At 46.9% G+C, this 21,190-nt stretch overlaps 1 protein-coding gene across 4 annotated transcripts in view; it reads right to left on the bottom strand.

The window, feature by feature from the left end:
* The window catches only part of NLRC3 (NLR family CARD domain containing 3), a 35,147-nt gene extending 15,134 nt beyond the window's left edge, over positions 1 to 20,013 (bottom strand). For all 4 annotated transcript variants that reach the window (XM_001499267.6, XM_023616428.2, XM_005599014.4 and 1 more), the window contains exons 1-6: positions 19,385 to 20,013; positions 6,557 to 6,648; positions 5,647 to 5,708; positions 5,173 to 5,374; positions 3,339 to 5,082; positions 2,273 to 2,359 (exon numbers count right to left, since the gene is read on the bottom strand). In XM_001499267.6, the coding sequence (XP_001499317.2) occupies positions 2,273 to 2,359; positions 3,339 to 5,082; positions 5,173 to 5,350 (2,009 nt within the window). In that variant the 5' untranslated portion in view covers positions 5,351 to 5,374; positions 5,647 to 5,708; positions 6,557 to 6,648; positions 19,385 to 20,013. The remainder of the gene's footprint in view (positions 1 to 2,272; positions 2,360 to 3,338; positions 5,083 to 5,172; positions 5,375 to 5,646; positions 5,709 to 6,556; positions 6,649 to 19,384) is intronic.
* Positions 20,014 to 21,190: the final 1,177 nt, after the last annotated feature.

Genomic DNA, 21,190 nt, shown 5'->3' with positions numbered 1-21,190 from the left:
CAATGAGAACCCCTAGTGCTTTTCAAGCTATGTTTCAAGGGCCCCTAGGGTTCTTCAGAAAAGCTTCAGGAGCCAACAGGAGGCTGAAGAGGAACCAAGTGCCTGGGCTCTGGGCCCCCTACCCCCTCTTCTTTCCTTGCTAGCAGCTCCCCTCTTTTGTCTGTCTTACTTATTGGGGTTCTTCCTGATATATCACTTTTTTAAACAGACTTGCCTTTATTTTTATTTTTCTGGGGAAGAGTCACTCTGAGCTAACGTCTGTTGCCAATCTTCCTCTATTTCAGATGTGAGCTGCCGCCACAGCATGGCCACTGATGAGTGGTATAGGTCCTCACCCAGGAACTGAACCCAGGTCACTGAAGCCGAGCATGCCAAACTTAACCATTAGGCCACCAGGGCTGTCCCATGATATATCACTTTTAAAAAGGGTTTTATTGCTTAAAAAAAGTCTGAAGACCATTCATCCAGACCACCTTCTATATAAATGTTCTCAAAATCTAGGGCACCTCTGTTTACCCTCCCCCACCAGGACTTCTATAATTATTTTATAAGTAATATTTCATGAGTCATGTGTGTTTTCTGACGGATGTCTTGAACACTTCAAACAGGGATGTGGCACTGAGGACCAACTGCAGAGAGGTGAAGAAGGGCATATGGCCACAGAAGAAAGTTTTGGCTTGGTTCATAAAAATTTCTGAGCACTATCTAGACTCCTTTAAGCAAAACACTGAAACTTGACTGTTTGTTGGGGGCTCCCATGAAGGAAAAGATATTAATAATGAGAAGTTGTCATTATCATATTTCTTTCGAGGGGATTACACTTGTATCTCTGGCTAACAAGACAAAGGTAATCTTGCCAATAAATAGCCGATACTTCCTCTGTGCTGGCCTGTCCTAAGCAGTTTCCCTGAATTAACTCACTGAAGCCTCACAAAAGCTCTAAGAGGTAGTGTGTAGTAAAGGATTAACCTTGCCCCTGGCTCCTGAGAGGTGACCTCTAAGCCCTTGGAACGTCCTGCCTGACATTGACTTGTTGACCTGGAGGCCTTGGACCTTGCTAGATGGTTTACCTCACAGTGTGATTTATGGTGGGGCCCTGTGCCATGCAGTGACAGCTTGACCTCTGGAGGGGCTGGAGACTAAGGTCAGCTATGTGGGAGGTCAGGTATGTCTTCATGACGGATCCCCAGTAAAAACTCCGGACCCCTCACTCAGGTGAACTTCTCTGGTTGGATTGCTTCGTGTGTGTTGTCACACGTCATCGCTGGGAGCATGACTCTACTGGGAGGGGACAGCTGGAAGCTCAGGCCTGGTCTCTTCGGGACCCTGCCCCAGGCACCTTTTCCCTTTGCAGATTTTAACCTGTATTGTTTCAATGTAGTGAACTGTGGATCTAATGGCTTTTCTGAGTTCTGTGAGTCCACTGAACTTGAGGGTGGTCATGGGGACTCCTGAACTCACAGGGGTCACAGATACCTTTTAAACCCCATTTTTACCCTCCTTAGGCACAGAGGTGACTGTATAAGGTCACACGGAGCCCACTATTGTAACTACTGTCCTCGATGACTTAGTTTTGCTCCTGACTCATTCTACACTTTTGTTTCCTTGGATAAAGATTATTTCAGAACTTGGAAGTTTGTGTGAGGATGAAAAATTACTCTCTGGGTCCTATTTTCCAAATTCCCCTCCCTAGTTCTCTGAAACCCACCTTCAGGTCATCACATCGACTCAGCTACAAACCAGGGTGTTACTTAGACTCAGAAATATTACTACTGGAGAGATTTCATAAGCACATAGATACGTTTGGCAGCCAGCATAGAAACTTTCATCTAATTAAACATTAAAGATGAGATGTTCAAATTTAAAATTTTTTAAATTGTTTTAAATTTTAATTAATTTTCTTAATTTAAAAAATTACATTTTATTTAAAGATGCAATCCTGTGTCCAGAATACTGTTTGAGAGCAAACTTTGAGAGCTTAGAGAAAATTTGACCTGGCACCACATCAGCACATATGGTACATGGAGAAATGCTTCCATCTCCCTCATCTGACCCTCATCATATCTTTTCCCTTGTCTTACAGGAGGTACCTGAGCCTCTGGAACTTTCCAGAATGGACAGAAACTAGCAGCCTGCATCCTGAGCCACAAGTTTCAAAGATACCTCTCCTTGAAAGTACCACTGGCTAACTGAGCAGAGAGGATAGGAAAGGAGCCCCAGACCCTGAGAGACAGGTAGGCACCCTGGGCAGGGTTTCCTGGGTCAGCGTTACCTGATCCTCTGAATGCGACAGTCCTTCCCACTCAGCACACTGCCCAGCAGCTCCATCACGGGGTCCTGGAACTGGTTGGTGTCCAGCCTGGTCAGGAGGAACAGCCATAGTGAGTGGTACCACCACCCACAGGCAGGTGGGATGAGGCCCCTGGCAAAGGGCTGGCATCGGGGCAGTGAAGATACCCAGGCTGAGATCCTTTCCCTCTCCCTCTTCTCCATCAATGCAGCCCCCTCTATGTGGCTCAGAGACCTGTGCCAGCACACCCTCCATGCTCAGAGTTTTCCTACAAGGGTGAACTGGGAGGCTTAGTGGTGTGAGCCCTGGGATTCCTATCCAGACAGGTGTCTTCCCAGCAGCCCCGCATGCCATGTGCATCTGTGGGACACTGGTTGCTACCTCCTCCTTCTGAGTATGTGGAAGCTGCTCTCAGGTCCTGAATGGCCCTGGTCCTATAACTTTCCCTCCTCACTCTCACTGCCAAGGTCCAGAGCAGTGGGCAGAGGATGGACTGAGGGTGGAGTGAGTGTATGTGGTTCCTATCAGCACTGGGATGTTTACGGAGTGTTGTAGGTTGAATTGTATCCCCCAAAAAGATACGTTGGCATTTTAACCCACTGGTGCCTCAAGTATGCAATCTTGTTTGGAAATAGGGTTGTTGCAGATGTAATTAGTTAAGGTGAGGTCATATTGGAGTAGGGTGGGCCTGTAATCCAATATGACTGGTGTCCTTACAAGAGACAGGGGCACAGGAGAAGGTGGCCTTGTGACGGCAGAGGCAGAGATTGGAGTGATGCGTCTACAAACCAAGGACTGCCGGCAAACACCACAAGCTAGAGAGGCAGGAAAGATTCTCCCCTACAGGCTTCAGAGGGGGCACAGCCCTGCCAACCCCTCCAGAACTGTGAGCGAATAAGTTTCTGTTGTTTTAAGCCACTCAGCTGTGGTCCTTTGTTATGGCAGCTGCAGAACCCTGATCCAGAGGGGCATGGTGGAGGGGAGGAAGCTTCAGGTCCTCCGCTCTCTCTTCTGCCCACACACCCTGCGCCCCTACCCGGGTGCCCACCTCAGGCTCCGGCAGTAGAGCAGCTGGGGCAGCAGACTTTGCAGGACGCCTTGGCTGAGGTGTAGGGACAGGTTGACCTCCTGGGCGCAAGTGTCCGACACCTGCAAGAGGTAGGCCAGGGCGGTACGGTGATGGGGGCCAGTCAGCCTGGCCAGACCTCCGCTCTCCAGGGCCTCCTCCACGCCACGGGCCAGCTCCGTGTGCTGCAGCTCATGCAGGCAGTGCAGGACATTGATCGCCCGGGCGCAGACCGCTGTGTCATGGCGCAGGCAGCCCTGGAGGAGCTCGGCCACCTGGGCCCGGTAGCCCTGGTGCTCACCCTGGGCCAGCAGGGAGCCGGCCAGCAGGGCATTGACCCTTGGAGACAAGAGGCCCGAGAGGAAGCGCAGGAACACGTCCAGCCGTCCGTCCTCAGCCTGCATGGCACGCTGGGCCGCGCCTCTGAAATGCGTGAGGAAGCCGAGCCGAGGCCAGGACACGCCACCCTCGGTGAAGAGGTCGAAGATGGCCTTCTTGGAGGCGCTATAGTAGTATGTGGCCGCCACGAACTCCTGCAGGGACAGGTGGGTGAAGCAGTAGGCTGCCGAGGAGGCCAAGCTCTCCTCCCGCTGCAGGAAGCAGCTGCACAGGGCGCTCTGCAGCAGAGCCAGGTCCACGCCAAACGCCTTCAGGTCTGGCTCATAGAACACGTACTTCTTCTTGACCAGCCCATGGAAGGCCAGCCGGCCTAGTGTCCCCACCATCTTGCGGCCGCCATGGGCCAGCTGCTCGATGCGAGGGCTCGCCTTACCCTTCTCCTGCCCCTCCCCACCAAGAGCCATCCTGAAGTACCAAGAGTAGAGCTCACACAGGGTCCTTGGAGGCCACAGTTCTGTGTCCTGGGGCTCTGGCTTGTTGCGGCATAAGTGGCCCAGCGCCAAACCTGTGAGCCGGCAGAAGGCTGGGATGGTACACATCAGGTAGAGGGCCCTGTCGGCCTGCACCTGGCTCAGGACCCAGCCCAAGAGGACCTGGTCCTCGGGGAACAGCTGCTCCAAACACACTTGAATTTCCTCGTCGTTAAAACCCCGGATCTCAGTCATCCGGTCCACTAGGCCCCCAGGAATCTGGCCAGCCGCACTGGGGCGGGAGGTGACCCAGACAGAAACTTCTGGGAAGAGATTGCCCCTGATGATGTTGGTGATCAAGTGGTCCACCTGGATCTCCTTCTTGGGATCAGTGCAGGCCACGGTGTTGGAGAAGTCCAGAGGCGTCTTACATTCATCCAGGCCGTCCAGGATCAGGAGGACCCTGGTTGCTCCTGCCAGGCCAAGCTCCCCAATATGAGGGAAGACAGAGCGGACAAGTCTGTCTGCAGACAGCTTCTCATGGGGGTTGAGATCCCGGAAGCTCAAAGGCAGCACCAGTGAGAAGTCCTTACCGACCTGCCCCCGGGCCCAGAGGCAGACAAAGTCCCTCACCAAGGTGGTCTTGCCCACACCGGCCACCCCGATGGTGATGGAGATCCGAGGTGGGATGGACACCCGAGATAGAGGCAGGAAAAGCCTGTCCAGGGCGATGGTCTTGGTGGAGCGCCAGCCCCCGCGTGTAGCCTCCACCTGCGTGAAGTCATGTTCCTTCAGCTGCAGGTCCGTCAGGCCCTCCACCAGGAGGAGGCTGGACAGCCTGGGCGAGGGGCTGCCCAGCTCCGGGCTGCCTCTTACCCTGCTCAGCAGGGCCTCGCGGTGCTTCTGTATTCTCCAGTCTGCAGGATAGAGGCCAGAGGGGAGGGCTAAGAAGGGCGAGGAAAGGGAAGGTAGAAAGAGGGCCCAGGGATACCCCTCTGTCTACCTACCATTGCTGTGGGGCCCCAGCGGGGAGTCCAGTGCTCTGTCGGGGGTCTGTGGGGCCAGGGAGCCCTGACCACCCTTCCCGGCCAGCAGGTCCACGAGGGCTTTCACCTGCTCAGCTGGGGAGCTGGCACTGTGGCCCTGGCCAGTCTCCCCACCTGTCCGCACCTCCTGCTTCCTCATGGAGTCTGGGATTGCCGCCAGGAGCTGTGAAGAGAGAGCCTGAACCTGCCGCCTGCTGTGTCCCACCCAGTGGCCTGGGACAAGTGAGCGGACCTCCAGGGACGGGAAGGGACCCACCCTTTCTCCTTCCCCAGACTTTGGGTGGCCCTCAGTTTGGCCTCTAGGAAGGAGCTGGAAGGGCTGTTTGTTCCTGGATGGTGAGAGTAGTTCCTGATGCCAGTAGCACCACTCAGATTCAGGGGGCCAAATGGATAAGAGCCAGGGCCCTGGACTTGAACCTGAGCTCTTCCACTTACAGGCTTTGTGACACTGGGCAGGCCGCCTGAGCTCTCTGTGCCATGGTGTCCTCATTTGTAACCTGGAAATGGTGATGAGGTTATGAGCGGGTCCACTCACAAGAAAGGGAGAATGAAAGAAGCCAGTCTAGAAAGGCTGCAAGCTGTATGATTCTAACTCTATAACATGACGGAAAAGGCAAAACTATGGCGACAGTACAAAGATCAGTGGTTGCCAGGGGTTTGGGGCAAAGAGGGAGGGATGAGTTGGCAGAGCACAGAGGATTTAGGGCAGTGAAACTACTCTGTATGATACCACAGTGGTGGATACATGTCTTTATACATTTGTCCAAACCCACAGAATGTATAACACCAAGAGTGAACCCTAGTGTAAACTCTGGGCCCTGGGTGATAAGGACATGTCAGTGTAGGTTCATCGGTTATAACAATGTGCCACTCTGGTGGGGGATGTTCATAGCTGGGGAAGATGCGCACGGGTAGTGGGGGAAGGGGGTATGTGGAAATCTCTGTACTTTCCGCTCCATTCTTCTGTGACCTAAAACTGCTCTGAAAACTAAAGTTCTATTAATTAAAAAAGGAAGGAGGGAGGGAGGGAGGGAAAAGAGAGGAAGGGAAGGAGGAAGGTAGGGTTGAAAAAGATGGGAAAGCAGGTTCTCAGAGCAGTTGCACAGCTGCTTTTCTTACTCTGTTTTCCTGGGGTCTCCTGACCCCCAGGCAGCACTGTTTTCTGCTAGGGACAGTGATGCTAAGAGGCAAAGCCATGCCCCAGTCCCATCTCATTCCTTTTCCTCTCCGGGACTTGAGTGGCTCCCGTTGTCAAGGCTGACCGCCCCCCTCTGTGTCCCCCTGCCTAAACCAAGGCGGACACTTGAGGAACCCAAGCCCACCCCAGTCCCCCTTCTCTCATCACCTGCAGAGGCAAGATGTCCAGCTCACGGCAGCCCTTGCAGCAGGGCCCCAGGAACTCAGGCAGTGAGGGTGGGCCATCCTTTGTCCATGGGTCTAAGAGAGAAAACAGGACATGGAGCTGGGTAGAGGTCATACCTACTACTTCTGCTGGCAGCAGCTCACTGAAATGGGTGCAACCCATGCCTTCCAGCCCTGCGGTTCTCTGGGTTTCAATGTTACTCTCTTAAGAGGGGTTCACTGGCTACAGCCCCAAGGATTCAACACACTCCCTGACCTTGGATTTGCCTTGGGGTTCCTGGGCATTTTAACTCAGGCCGAACCTTTTCACATAGAAAATGCTAAAAGCAGCTTAGCGACAAGTAAAATAGCATTTTTCAGCCATTCAGTTCATAGTGATGTTGGAGACTTGAGTGCAATGAATTTTAGGTAGGTGATGTCCAACCCAACCTAACTAGGTTTAGGGAATAAGGACAGCAAAAAAAAAGTCTGTACGTGTTCAGTGCAGGCGCAACCATCAAAGGCCTTTCAATCCATGGGTGGTTGAATCTGCAGATGCAAAACTCGTGGATATGGGGGGATGACTGTACTATGTTGAACAGAAGTGGTGAAAGCAGGCATCTTTACCTTGTGCCTCATCCTAGAGGAAATGAGTTCCATCTTTCACCATTGAGTATGATTATTGCTGTGGGTTTTTCATATATGGCTTTTATTATGTGAAGGTAGATTCCTCCTATTCCCAGTTTGTTGAGCGTTTTTATCATGAAAGGGAGTTTAATTTTGTCAAGTGCTTTTTATGCATCAATTGAAGTGATAATTTTTTCCTTTTATTCTGTTGATGTGGCATATTACATCGATCAATTTTCCTGTGTTGAACCATCCTTGCATTCCAGGAATTAGTTCCACTTGGTTTCTGTGGAGGATTTTTGTATCAATATTCATAAGGTATGTTGGTCTGCAGTTTTCTTTTCTTGTATTGTCTTTGGCTTTGGTATCAGGGTAATGCTGGCCTCACAGAATGAGTTAGAAAGTGTTCCCTTCTCATCAGATTTTTTGGAAAAGTTTGAGAAGGACTGGTATTACTTCTTTAAATGATTGGTAGAATTCACCAGTGAAGTCACCAGGTCCAGGGCTTTTCTTTGTTGGGAGATTTTTGATTACTGATTACTCCTTACTTATAGGTCTCCTTACTAGTTATAGATCTATTCAGATTTTCTATTTCTTTGTGATTTAGTTTTGGTAGGTCTTGTGTTTCTATGAATTTGTCCATTTCAACTAGGTTGTTCAATTTGTTGGCGTACAGTTGTTCATAGTACATTCTTATATTCCTTTTTATTTCTGTAGAATGGGTAGTAACTTTCCCGCTTTCCTTTCTGATTTTAGTAATCTGAGTCTTCTCTCTTTTTTCTTAGTCCATCTAGGTAAAGATTTGTCAATTTTGTTGATCTTTTTGAAGAACCAACTTTTGGTGTCTTTGATTATTCTCTATTGTTTTTCTATTCTCTAGTTTGTTTGTCTCTAATCTTTATTATTTCCTTCTCTCTGCTAGCTTTGGGTTTAGTTTGTTCTTATTTTTCTAGTTCCTTAAGTTGTAAAGTGAGGTTGTTTATTTGTTTTTTAATGTGTTTATAGCTATCAATCTCCCCCTTAGCACTGCTTTCACTGTGTCCCATAAGTTTGTTACGTTGTGTTTTCATTTTCATTCATCTGTGAGTATTTTCTAATTTCCCTTGTGATTTATTCTTTAATGTGTTAGTTATTTTAAAGTGTGTTGTTTAATTTCCACAATCTTCCAGTTTTCCTTTTGTTATTGATTTCTAACTTCATCTGGTTGTGGTTGGAGAAGATACTTTGTATGACAGCTATCTTTTAAAATATATTGACTGAATTTGTGGCCTAACATATGCTCTATCCTGGAAAATGTTCTGTGTGCTCTTGAGAAGAATGCACATTCTGTCATTGTTGGGTAGAGTGTTCTGTGCGTGTCTGTTAGATCTAGTTGGTTTATTGTGTTAAGTCTTCTGTTTCCTTATTTGTCTTCTGTATGTTTGTTCTACCCATTAGTGTAAGCTGGGTATTGAAGTCTCCACCCATTATTGTAGAACTGTCTATTTCTCCCTTCAATTCTGTCAGTTTTTGCTTCATATATTTTGAAGTTCTGTCAATAGGTGCATAATGTTTATAATCATTATGTATTCTTGCTGTTTTTGAACCTTTTATTAATATATAATGTCCTTCTTTCTATCTTGTAAACTTTTTTTAATTTAAAGTCTATTTCATCTGATATCAGTATTGCCACCCCTGCTCTCTTTTGGTTACTATTTTCAGCTTTCAACTTTTTCCAACCTTTTACTTTCAAACTATTTGTGTCTTTGGATTTCAAGTGAATCTGTTGTAGACAGCATATATTTGGATCATGTATTTTTATCCATTCTGCCAATCTCTGTCTTTTGATTGGAGAGTTTAATTCATTTACATTTAAAGTAATTACTGATAAGGAGGGACTTCCTTCCATCATTGAGCTATTTGTTGTCTTTATGCTTTGTAGCTTTTTTTCTCATTTTGTGTTACTATCTTCTTTTGTGTTTAGTTGATTTTTTGTAGTGAAATGTTTAAATTCCTTTCTCATTTCCTTTTGTATATATATTATAGCAGTTTTCCTTGTGGTTACCATGGGATTACATTTAACATCCTAAAGTTATAACTCTAATTTGAATTTATATCAGCTTAACTTCAATAACATGCAAAAGCTTTGTTCCTTTACGGCTCTGTCCTCATCTCTTTTGGTTGTTGATGTCACAGTTTTACATCTTTATAGACTGTGTGCCCCAAAATATAAACTTATAATTTTTTTAAGTCGTTAGTCTCCTAAGTTATGTAGAAAATAATATTTGGAGTTATAAACCAAAGTTACAGTAATATTAACTTATACACTAATAATTATTTTCCCTTTAAATGTATTAATCTCTTAAACCATGGAGAAAAAAAAAAAGTGCAGTTACAAAGCATTGTTACAGTAATGCTAGTGTTTTTAATTGCCTATGTATTTACCTTTATTGAGATATTTATTTCTCCATAGGGCTTTGAGTTACTATTGTCTAGTGTCCTTTCATTTCACCCTGCAGGACTCCCATAAGCATTTCTTGCAGGGCAGGTCAAGGGGTCACAAATTCCCTCAGCTTTTGTTTATCTGGGAATGTCTTAATTTCTACCTTACTTTTAAAGGACAGTTTTGCATGATATAGGACTCTGAGTTTTTTTTCTTTGAGAACTTTGAATATATCAGCCTACTGTTTTCTGACATCCAAAGTTGCTGATGAGAAATCTGCTGATAATCTTATTGAGGATCCCTTATATGTGATTATTTGCTTCTCTCTTGCTGATTTCAAGATTCTGTTTTTGTCTTTTTCTTTTGAAAGTTTGATTATAATGTGTCTTCGTGTGGGTCTCTTTGAGTTAATCTTACTTGGAGTTTGTTGAGCTTCCTGGATGTTTTACAATGTATTTTTATGTGGGAAAAAAATCAAGATACAGAGGAGAATTATGATAGGATAGCTTTTTTGTTTTTTATAGGATACTATTTTTGTCTGGTTATAGAAAAGCTGGAAATATATGATAGTGGGATTAAGGAATTGTTTCTTATTTTGTGAATTTCAATTGCTTAGATTTTGCTGAAAACATATTGCTTCCCCTCTCATTTAAATAGATTGCTTACAGAATTACAAAAGTAATACATGCTCATTAAAAACATTTAAATAATACAAAAGTAGGTAAAGTATATACCTAACTTCCATTCCCCAGGGGTAATCTCTTCTGGTTGATGGTTTGGGTGCTTTTTTTTTTTTTTTTTAGAAAAAAATAGTTTCTAGTGGAATAGGGCAAATGAAAGAAATAAAAGGTATCAAGATTGGAAAAGGAAAAAATAAAACTATCACTATTCACAGTTAACATGATTGTATACATTGAAAATCTACAATTGAACTATTAGAACTAATAGGTGAACTCAGCAAGGTTTCTGGACGCAAGATCAATACATAAAAAGATCATTTATATTTCTACTTACTAGCAACAATCAAATCAAAAATAAAACTTTAAAATACCATTTAAAAAGTCAAATATCTAGGAATAAACCTAGCAAAATATTTGCAAGACCTCTACACTGAAAACTGTAAAACATTACTAAGAGAAATTAAAGAAAACCTAAAGGAGGGACTTACCATGTTTATGCATTGGAAGACTCAATATTATTAAAATGTCAGTTCTCCCCAAATTGATCTATAGATTGAGTGACATCCCAATCAAAATTCCAACAGGATTTTTTTTTGGGGGAAAGGGGAGGGTGGAAATTGGCAAGCCAATTCTAAAACATTTATGTAAATGCAAAAGGCCCTGAATAGCCAAAATAATTTTGAAAAAGAAGAACAAAGCTGGAGGACTTACACTACTCAAGACTTAGTACAGAGCTATACGTATTGGTACAAGGGCAGACGAATAGACCAATGCAATAGAACAGAGGGTCCAGAAACAGATCCACACACATATGGTCACCTGATTTACAACAAGAGCTCCACTGCAATTCAGTGGGGAAAGAATAGGCTTTGCATTAAATTGTGCTGGCTAATGAGATATTCATATGGGAATAATGAGCCTTGACCCCTACCTCACACCATACACAAAAATTAATTCAAGCTGGATCATAGATCTACATGCGAATGCTAACACAATCAAGCCTTTAGGAAAAATACAGGAGAATATCCTTATGAACTTGGGCTAGGTAAAGGCTAAACAGAACACAGAAAGCACTTACCATGAAAAAAAAGAATGCCATATTGGGATTCATTAAAATTAAGAATGTCTGGGGGCTGGCCCAGTGGTGCAGTGGTTAACTGCACATGTTCTGCTTCGGCAGCCCGGGGTTCACTGGTTTGGGTCCCAGGTGTGGACATGGCACCACGTGGCAAGCCATGCTGTGGTAGGCGTCCCACATGTAAAGTAGAGGAAGATGGGCATGGATGTTAGCTCAGGGCCAGTCTTCCTCAGCAAAAAGAGGAGAATTGGCAGATGTTGGCTCAGGGCTAATCTTCCTCAAAAAAATAATTAATTAATTAATTAATTAATTAAATTAAGAATGTCTGTTCATTAGAAGATAGTGTTAAAGAGTGAAAAAGCAAACCACTGACTAGGAGATGATGTCCCAAACATGTAAAAAATCAGTAAGAAACTGACGGCTCAATTAAAAAGCCAAAAAATTTAAGACACATCACAAAAGAGAATATCATTAGTCATTAGAGAAATGCAAATTAAGATCACTTTGGGAGGAGTGATGTCAGCATCATGGCAGAGTGAGCTCTTCCCTTAGACTCTCCCCTCTAAGATACAACAAAAAGGACATTCATAAGCCAACAGAGGACATTCACACAACAGAAGAGATGTCTGAGAGACCCACAGAGTCATACATCTGAAGGTGGAGGTGCTGGTCCACTGAGAGGAAGTAGAAAGAGGTGAGGGGATCACCTCTCCCTCTCTGGCAGTGACCTAGGGCACCAGACTGCAGGTGGCTCTCAGAGGAAGAGGGGAGGTGCAGCTCTCTGTGGGAATGCCTTCACTCTCCAAATTGCCTCCCAGCCATGGGAAAGCTCCACACAGAGGAGGTTGGCCATAGCAAGGGACCCCTGCCAGAGTGCCTGCACATACGTTAGTAAAGCAGCAGCAGTGAGCAGACAATCACAGACAGGCCCTGTCAGCATAGATTTCAAAGGACAGGTGCAGATGCCAGAGATTGCAGTGGGCTCAGAATACACAGCTCCTGCCCCCTCACAGTGGCAGCAGGTAGAATCTGCGACCAAATACCACCAATATGTGAAGGAAAAATCCACCCCAACAAATAATATGAGGAGGTAGATTAATACTCCATACCAGAAGGAAAATGACAGGCACCCAGAAGTCAACCATGAAGGCACAGAAATTTACCATCTAAATGAGAAAGAATTAAAAATAGCTATCATAAAAAAAACTCAACGAGTTACAAGAAAATTTAGGGAGATAGTTCAATGAAATCAGGAATAAAATTAATGAATACAGGGACTTCATCAAAGAGATTGAAACTATGAAGAAAAACAAATCAGGAATATTGGAGATGAAAAACACAGTGAACGAAATAAAGAAAAGTCTGGAGTCCTTGAATAACAGAGCTGATATTATGGAGGACAGAATTAGCAATTTGGAGGACAGAAATATAGAAATGCTTCAGATGGAGGAGGAGAGAGAACGAAGGCTAAAAAGAAATGGAGAAGTTCCCTGAGAAATATCTGTCTCAATTAGGACATGCAACATAACGATTATAGATATTTCAGAGGGAGAATAGAGGGAGAAAGGAACAGAGAGCTTGTTCAGAGAAATAATAGCTGACAACTTCCCAAACCTAGAGAAGGAGCTGGAATTACAAGTAAAAGAAGCTAATAGAACTCCTAATTACATCAATGTAAAAGACCTTCTCCAAGGCAGATAGTAGTAAAACTGGCAAAAGTCAATCACAAAGAAAACATATTAAGGGCAACAAGGCAGAAGAAAATAATTTACAAAGGAACCCCATCAGGCTTTCAGTGGATTTCTCAGCAGAAAGCTTGCAGGCCAGGAGAGAGTGGAAAGATATATTCAAAATTCTGAAAGAACAAAACTTTCAACCAAGAATACTCTATCCAGTGAAAATATCCTTCAGATATGATGGAGAAATAAAAACTTTACCAGATAAATAAAAGCTGAGGGAGTTCGTTGCCACAAGACACCCCCTACAAGAAATTATCAAGAAGGCCCTCATACCCGAAAGAAAAGGAAAGGGCATAAAGAGCCTTGAGAAAAGGGGCTGGCGCCATGGCCGAGTGGTTAAGTTTTCGTGCTTTGCTGCAGGCGGCCCAGTGTTTTCTTGGTTCGAATCCTCGGCGCGGACATGGCACTGCTCATCAAACCATGCTGAGGCAGCGTCCCACATGCTACAACTAGAAGGACCCACAACGAAGAATATACAACTATGTTCTGGGGGGCTTTGGGGAGAAAAAGGAAAAAAATAAAATCTTTAAAAAATATATATATATATATAATACAAAGCTATAGTAATCAAAACAGCATGATACTGGTACAAAAATAGACACACAGATCAATGGAACAGAATGAAAGCCCAGAAATAAAACCACACATCTACGGACAGCTAATCTTCTTCAAAGGAGCTAAGAACATACAATGGAGAAAGTTAAGTCTCTTCAAAGATGGTGTTGGGAAAACTGGACAGCCACATGCAGGAGAATGAAAGTAGACCATTATCTTTCACCATACACAAAAATTAACTCAAAATGAATCAAAGACTTGAAGGTAAGACGTTAAATCATAAAACTCCTAGAAGAAAATATAGGCAGTACACTCTTTGACATCAGTCTTAGAAGGATCTTTTCAAATACCGTGTCTACTCAGGCAAGGGAAACAAAAGAAAAAAAACAAATGGGACTTCATCAGACTAAACAGCTTCTGCACAGCAAAGGAAACCAGGAGCAAAACGAAAAGACAACTCACCAACTGGGAGAAAATATTTGCAAATCATATATCTGACAAGGGGTTTATCTGCATAATATATAAAAAACTCACAACTGAGCAACAAAAAAGCAAACGACTCAATCAAAAAATGGGCAGAGGCTATGAAGAGACATTTTCCAAGGATGATATACAGATGGACAAATGGCACATGAACAGATGTTCAACATCACTAATCATCAGGGAAATGCAAATCAAAACTTCACTTAGATATCACCTCACACCTGTTAGAATAGCTATAATCACCAAGACGAAAAATAGCAAATGTTGGAGAGAGTGTGGAGAGAAGGGAACCCTCATAAACTGCTGGTGGGAATGCAAACTGGTGCAGCCACTATAGAAAACAGTATGGAGATTTTTTAAAAAATTAAAAATAGAAATACCATACGACCCAGCTATCCCACTACTGGGGTATTCATCCAAAGAACTTGAAATCAACAATTCAAAGAGACTTATGCACGCCCATGTTTATTGCAGTATTCTTTGCAATAGTCAAGATGTGGAAGCAACCTAAGTGCCCATCAACTGATGATTGGATAAAGAAATGTGGTATATATATATGATGGAATACTACTTAGCCATAAAAAACCAAAATCATCCCATTGCAACAACATGGATGAACCTCGAGGGTATTATGTTAAGTGAAATAAGCCAAACAGAGAAAGACAAACACCATATGATTTCACTCATATGTGGAAGATAAACTAACACCTGGACAAAGAGAACAGATTAGTGGTTACCAGAGGGGAAGGGAGTTGGCAGGATGGGTGTAAGGGGTAAAGGAGCACATTTATATGGTGACTGACAAATAATAATGTACAACTGAAATATCACAGTTATAAACTATTATGACCTCAATAAATTTTTTTTGAGGAAGCTTAGCCCTGAGCTAACATCTGCTGCCAATCCTTCTCTTTTTGCTGAGGAAGACTGGCCCTGAGCTAACATCCATGCCCATCTTCCTCTACTTTATATGTGGGACGCCTACCACAGCACGGCTTGCCAAGCGGTACCATGTCTGCACCTGGGATCCAAACCAGCGAACCCCAGGCCGCCAAAGTGGAATGTGTGAACTTAACTGCTGCGCCACTGGGCCAGCTCCAACCTCAATAAAATTTTTAAAAATCACTTTGGAGAAATGTTTGGTAGTAATGGGCTAAATATGCCTATTTCTGTGACCCAGCAATTCTCCTCCTGGGTATATACCCAACAGAAACAAGTGTTTATGTCTACCAAAACACAGTATCAGTATGTTCATAGCAGCTTTCTTCATAATGTCCAAAAAAGTGGAAACAATTAATGTCCATTAACAATAGAATGGGATTTTTTTTTTTGGTTTGTTCCTACAATTAAATCCTACATAGTAAGAAAAAGAACAAACTACTGACATACTCAACAGGATGGCTGACTCTCACAGACATGTTGAAGGAAAGAAGTCTGACACCAAAGAGAACATACTTTGTGACTCTATTTATGGAGAGTTTAAAGTCAGGCCCAACCAATCTGAAATAATAGAAGTCAAAACAGTGGTTACCTTTGGGGGTGGTTCTGAGGAGACAGGGGCATAAGGGAGCCTTCTAGGGTGCTGGAAACTTCTATATATTGATCTGGATGGTGTACACGCAGGTGTATACATATATAAAACTCCATTGAGCACGCTTTACTATGTGTAAGTTATACCTCAATTAAAAAAGTTATACTATACTAGCAGCTATCTAAACATTCTAATGTATGTAAACCAAAATGAAGCAATGCCATGCGACCTCTGAGTGCACGAGGCCAAGACACTAAGGCCTCTGTCCTGCTCTTTGACTGGGGGACGTCAGGGCATGGCCCAGGGTTGGACACAGCCTCCTGTCATTGGATGTCCAGGTGCACCTACCAGGTGAAAACTGCGCTGCTGCTGGGGTGAGGTGGTGGCCAGGAGCAGGAGGGGACCACGTTGAAGAAGGGCCAGGCTCAGTGCTTCTCAGCTCTGGCAGGACATTGCCTGGAGCACTATTTTTTAAATTTAAATTTTATATTGTGATCAAATATGCATAACAAAATTTACCATTTTAACCATTTTTTAAGTGTCCGATTCAGTCACATTATGTACATTCACAACGTTGTGTGGCCATCACCACCATACATCTCCAGAACTTTTTCATCCTCCCAAATGGAAACTTTGTGCTCACTAAACACTAACTCCTCATTGCCCCTCCCCCAGCCCCTGGCACCCACTGTTCTACTTTCTGTCTCTGTGAGTTTGACTCCTCTAGGTACCTTACATAAGGGCAATCATGCAGTACTTGTCCTTTTGCATCTGGCCTCTTTCACTGAGCATAATGTTTTCCAGGCTCATCTATGTTGTAACATGTATCAGAATTTCACTCCTTTACTGAATAATATTCCATTTTATGGATAGACCACATTTTGTTTATTCATTTATCCATCAATGGACACTTAGGTTGTTTCTACCTTTTTGGTCTTGTGAATAATGCTGCTATGAGCATTGATTGACTCTGCTAGAGTCCCTGCTTTCTTTCATTTTTTTCTGATGCATTCAAAGGAGGGAACAGAGAGCCCATCTTGCTCACACTGCCCAGCAGTAGCAAAACTGTAAATAGAAACCCTCTGGATTCCCTCTGTCTTGATCCCTTTCTTCTCTTCTAGGTTTCTTGGTTTATCTCCTGGATCCTTCCATGTACTACTCTTCCAGGAGCATTCCCTGACCCCCCCCCACCACCACCACCACCATGCCTGAGGGTCAGGTGCTCCTCGAGTCCCCGTTTTCAATTCTTTTGGGTATATGTAACCAGAAGTGGAATTGCTGGATCCTATGGTCACCCTGTGGAGCACTATTTTTAAAAAGCCACTGCTCAGCCTGACCGCCCAGAGACTTAGTTGGTTTGGGGTAGGGCCCTGACATGGATATATTTTTTTAAAAGTTACCCAGGTGATTCTAATGAGCAACCAGAGTTGAGAACCACTGGACCAGAGAGAGGGTGGGAAAGTGACAAGGGGAGGAAGAGGCAGGGCCTGTGTTGCCTGGGGAGGTGGCGCGGGGTGGGGAGGGGCAAGCGCCCCCATCTCTCCAGTCCCATTAGCCTCTCAGTGTTGAGGGTCAACTCTCCTTCCTGATCAGACATCCATCTTTCTTGCCCCGCTGACCTCGGGCACAGGGTTACCAGATTTAGCAAATTGAGATACAGAACACTCAGTGAAATTTGAATTTCAGTTATACAACAAATAATTCTCTTAATATAAGTATATCCCATATAATACTTTTAAAAAGAACTCAAAAATTCAAATTTAATGGGATGTCTTGTATTTTATCTGGCATCTCTACTTAGGCCGCACTCAGATAATACATCCCTCCCCAACCTGGCCTTCACCTTTGGACACCGTGTCCCCACAAGGACAGGGGAGGAGACCCCAACAGGGGGACCAGGAACCACCCCATTCCCATGACCTCTCAGCGCCAGAGTGAGAGGTTGATGAGAGGTCTCCCCCGATGCGGCAGCTACCTGGCCACCTGTGTGGACAGGCCCTGCATGCAGCCCCAGATGCCGCCCCTGCAGGGTGGAACCTACCACAGGCCTCTGAGCAGGGTGAGGTCCAGTGGCCACACACACCACGGGGGCTGATCAGGTAGACTCTGCCCAGTGCAGACAGCCTCCTGTGAGAGTGGCAGGAGGCCCTGTGAGCCCAGATGACAGAGGGAAAGACTGAGGGTGGGACTGGGAGAGGGGCTTGGATCACGTTGGGGGTTCCAAAGGCCAGAGGTTGGTCAGTCTGCAGAAGGTCTGACCTATAGTGGGCAGGGCAAGGCCACAGGGATGATTAGGGGACCACAGACACCTCCCTGCTACAGAGCTTCCCCACCCCCATGTGTCCTCCGGAGCTTCATCTGTGGGGCAGGGCACAGCTAAGGACTAGTGCTTCCTGGTGTTGGTGTTGCTCAGACCCCGTCCCTCAGGGTTGACAGCTGGGCTTCTGCCTGATCCCTGAGAAGACCCAGGTCCCAATTTACTCATTGTCTCTGCCAGTGAGTCCCGTCTTGTCCTACACTTCCCTCAGTCATAGCTGTCTGCTTGGCCTGTGCACAAACGACTGGCCTCTCCTCCGCCCACCTGCGCTTGGTGACTATAAGGGACCCAGCAGGGCTGACCTCCCACCTGGGCTGCCTGTATCTCAGGCCACAGCCTCTTGGATGCTCCTCTCTCCTGACTCCCTGCCCCTGCCCCAACGCCCAGGGCCGGAGGGTTCAGTTCTCAGCCCCTTTGAGGTGGCCCCAGCACCATAGCCGCTGACCACTTAGACCAAACAGCCTTTCCAGGAGGAGGGAGGAAGTGGTGCCTTCACCTCAGGACACAGCCCTCCTAACTGCACCGGCCCCTGGACAGGGAGAGGCACAATCCTGGGGAGCCCAGTGCCCCTGAGACAGCGCCCCTCTCCCAGCCTGAACCCCTACCTGGGAGCCAGCTGCAGCGTGGCCTGTAATGGCCAAGAGTGAGCCCCTAGGCTCAGGGAAAGCATGTACATCCACGGAGGGGACCAGGAGGAACCGTGGGGCCCCAGGAGCATGGCCATAGCGGAGGATGCCACAGCCCACAGCCACCCCTGGCTCAGCTCAGCGGCACCTCTTCTGAGAAAGTCTCCGTGGTTACCTCTCAGAACGATAAGCCTCCATCTCCATCTGAGGTGTGGCTGAGAGAGGCCCCTGGAGGCTGCTCACCCAACACAAGGGTGGCATTTATGGAGCAGGCACTGGGTGCTGGACCCCACCCCACCTGCACCGCCTCCCTTGGCCCTCAGGACCCTGGGGCAGGTCTGGTATTGTCACCTCCATCTTATGGGTAGAAGGAGGATGCCAGGAGTGGTGCCCAGCTCTGCCGATTCCAAGTTTAACCACTGGCTGCACTGCTCACCATCACTTCTGCCTGCCTGCGGCACTTTCCGGCTACTTCCTGCTCCTCCTAGCCCATCACTCATACCCGGGGAGCTGGGCTTTGTCCCCCTTGGCCCGTCATGGGCTGTCCTTGAGCACACGTTTGTTTATTCCATACCGTGAACTAGTCTTGCCCAGCTGTGCTGAGCACTCACCAGACTCTGTGCTGAAGCTCCCGGCACCCATGGGGACACCTTCCTGTGTCGCCCCAGCCACCCTTCCCCAGAGTGGCTCAGGCCTTAAAAGCCGTGGTCCTTCCTGCCAGCTGTTTCCCCTTCCTCCCCCGTTCTGCACTAAGGCAGCCTGGACTCAACTTACCTCGTAGGCCTCGTTGCCATGGGGATGCCAGGAATGGGGGACCCGGGGAGCTCCATCCTGGCACTCCCAGCCTTGGCCCTGCCCCAGTGAACACGGGCAGCTGGGTGGTGGTGGAGATGTGCTGGGAATCTCTGTGGCTCGTCAGCTGGGCTCCGAGCCCTCAGGATCTGTCCAGAGCAGGAGTGAAGCCCTGTCTGAAGGGAGCAGGAAGCGCTGACCGTGCAGGGCAGCAGGGACGCGGCCTGCCAGCTCCTGCAGTCCCCTGAGCCCACCGGCTGTCACGGCAGCTGGGGCTCTTCACCTCTTCCTGTACTGGGCTCCACCTCAACCCTCCTTCCTGTCTGAGTTCAAAAGCCAACAGCCTCTCAGACAAATCAATGAGCCACAGCTGCCTCAGGCCAGCTCTCTGGCTTCGTCACCGCCCCATAAGTCAAAGAGGCAGGAAGTGCCACCAGGGTCTTGATTTAAGGACTGAGCACCACTGCAGACCCGATGCCAGGAGAAAGTGGTTCAGCCAAGGCCACAGAGGAGAACAGACTCAGCAGCAGCAGACCTTTGCTTCTTAGGGGTGATAGGAAACCAGGCGAACTGTGGGGGTGGTCAGTGACTTGCCCAAGGCCACACAGTGTGAAGCTGGCCTTGCCGGGGCAGGAACTGCATCCTCCCACATCCAGGCTGCACGCTCTGATATGGCTATGGCCCTCGTCGCCCTCTCTAAGCCCATTCCTTTCCTTCTCTCTAGCACCCAACAAGCACCCTCGATCCGGCTGGACTCCACAATGTCTTCCTGTGGGTCAAGGGCCCCTGAAGGCAGGTCAGCTGCACCCTAAAAGAGCAGAATGTGGCAATTCACTCAGGGCCCTGAAGGTGGACCTCAGCTCGTGGGCTGCCCTGAGAGGGAGGGCGCCAGGGGGACACGGCCCAGAGTGAACAATGTAAGAAAAGTTACAATAGAGGGCCGGCCCCGTGACTGAGTGGTTAAGTTCACGCGCTACGCTTCAGCAGCCCAGGGTTTCGCTGGTTCCGATTCTGGGCGCAGACATGGCACCGCTCAATAAGCCATGCTGAGGTGCCGTCCCATATGCCACAACTGGAAGGACCCACAACTAAAATATACAACCATGTACTGGGGGGCTTTGGGGAGAAAAAGGAAAAATAAAATCTTTTTTTAAAAAAAGAAAAGTTACAATAGAGGAAAAATACAGGACATCCTCCATGACAGGGAGCAAGCCACTTAATGTGGGGCTGCTGAGAGAAGCAGGTGACAAGGTGGGAGCCAAGTGATGGGGGCCTTAATTTTCCTCAGCAAGCCAGTGGGAGCCAGTGATGGTTTTAGAAGAGAAGAGTAGTGGGGGACAATGATGCAGCAGCTTGTGCATAAGGGGAGGTGGAAGGGAGTGTGTGCTTGTGTTAGCCTGTTCTCAAGAGCTGTTTGTGGGTGATGGAGGCGAGAGGAGGGGACTGAGGCAGCAGATTAGAAGTGCTCCGTATGGTGACATGCTCCTCTGCCCCACTCCTTTCCATTGGTGCTTTCTGAGCAGCCAGCCAACTTTCCAGGTCCTGGGGGGACACATGGTGGCTGCCCTTGAGAAGGCTGCTGAGGCTCCAGGCAGGCAGAGCGCACACTGGCAGCTGCAGCCTCAGCCGTGAGGTGCAGCAAAGGCATCTGAAACCAGGCCGCCCACAGGATGCTGGAAACCACAGTGGCCTGGTGGGTTATCTGTCACATGAAAGGCCCAGAGGCTTGCTCTGCTCCTCCCTGCACAGCTCAGGGTGGCTGGATCCTGAGCACAAGAGGAAGCAGCC

The sequence above is a fragment of the Equus caballus genome, chromosome 13 (genome assembly GCF_041296265.1).
Source record: "Equus caballus isolate H_3958 breed thoroughbred chromosome 13, TB-T2T, whole genome shotgun sequence".
Lineage (NCBI taxonomy): Eukaryota > Metazoa > Chordata > Mammalia > Perissodactyla > Equidae > Equus > Equus caballus.
The sequence above is the reverse complement of the archived record's forward strand: the minus strand, read 5'-3'. Positions and strand labels throughout refer to the sequence as shown.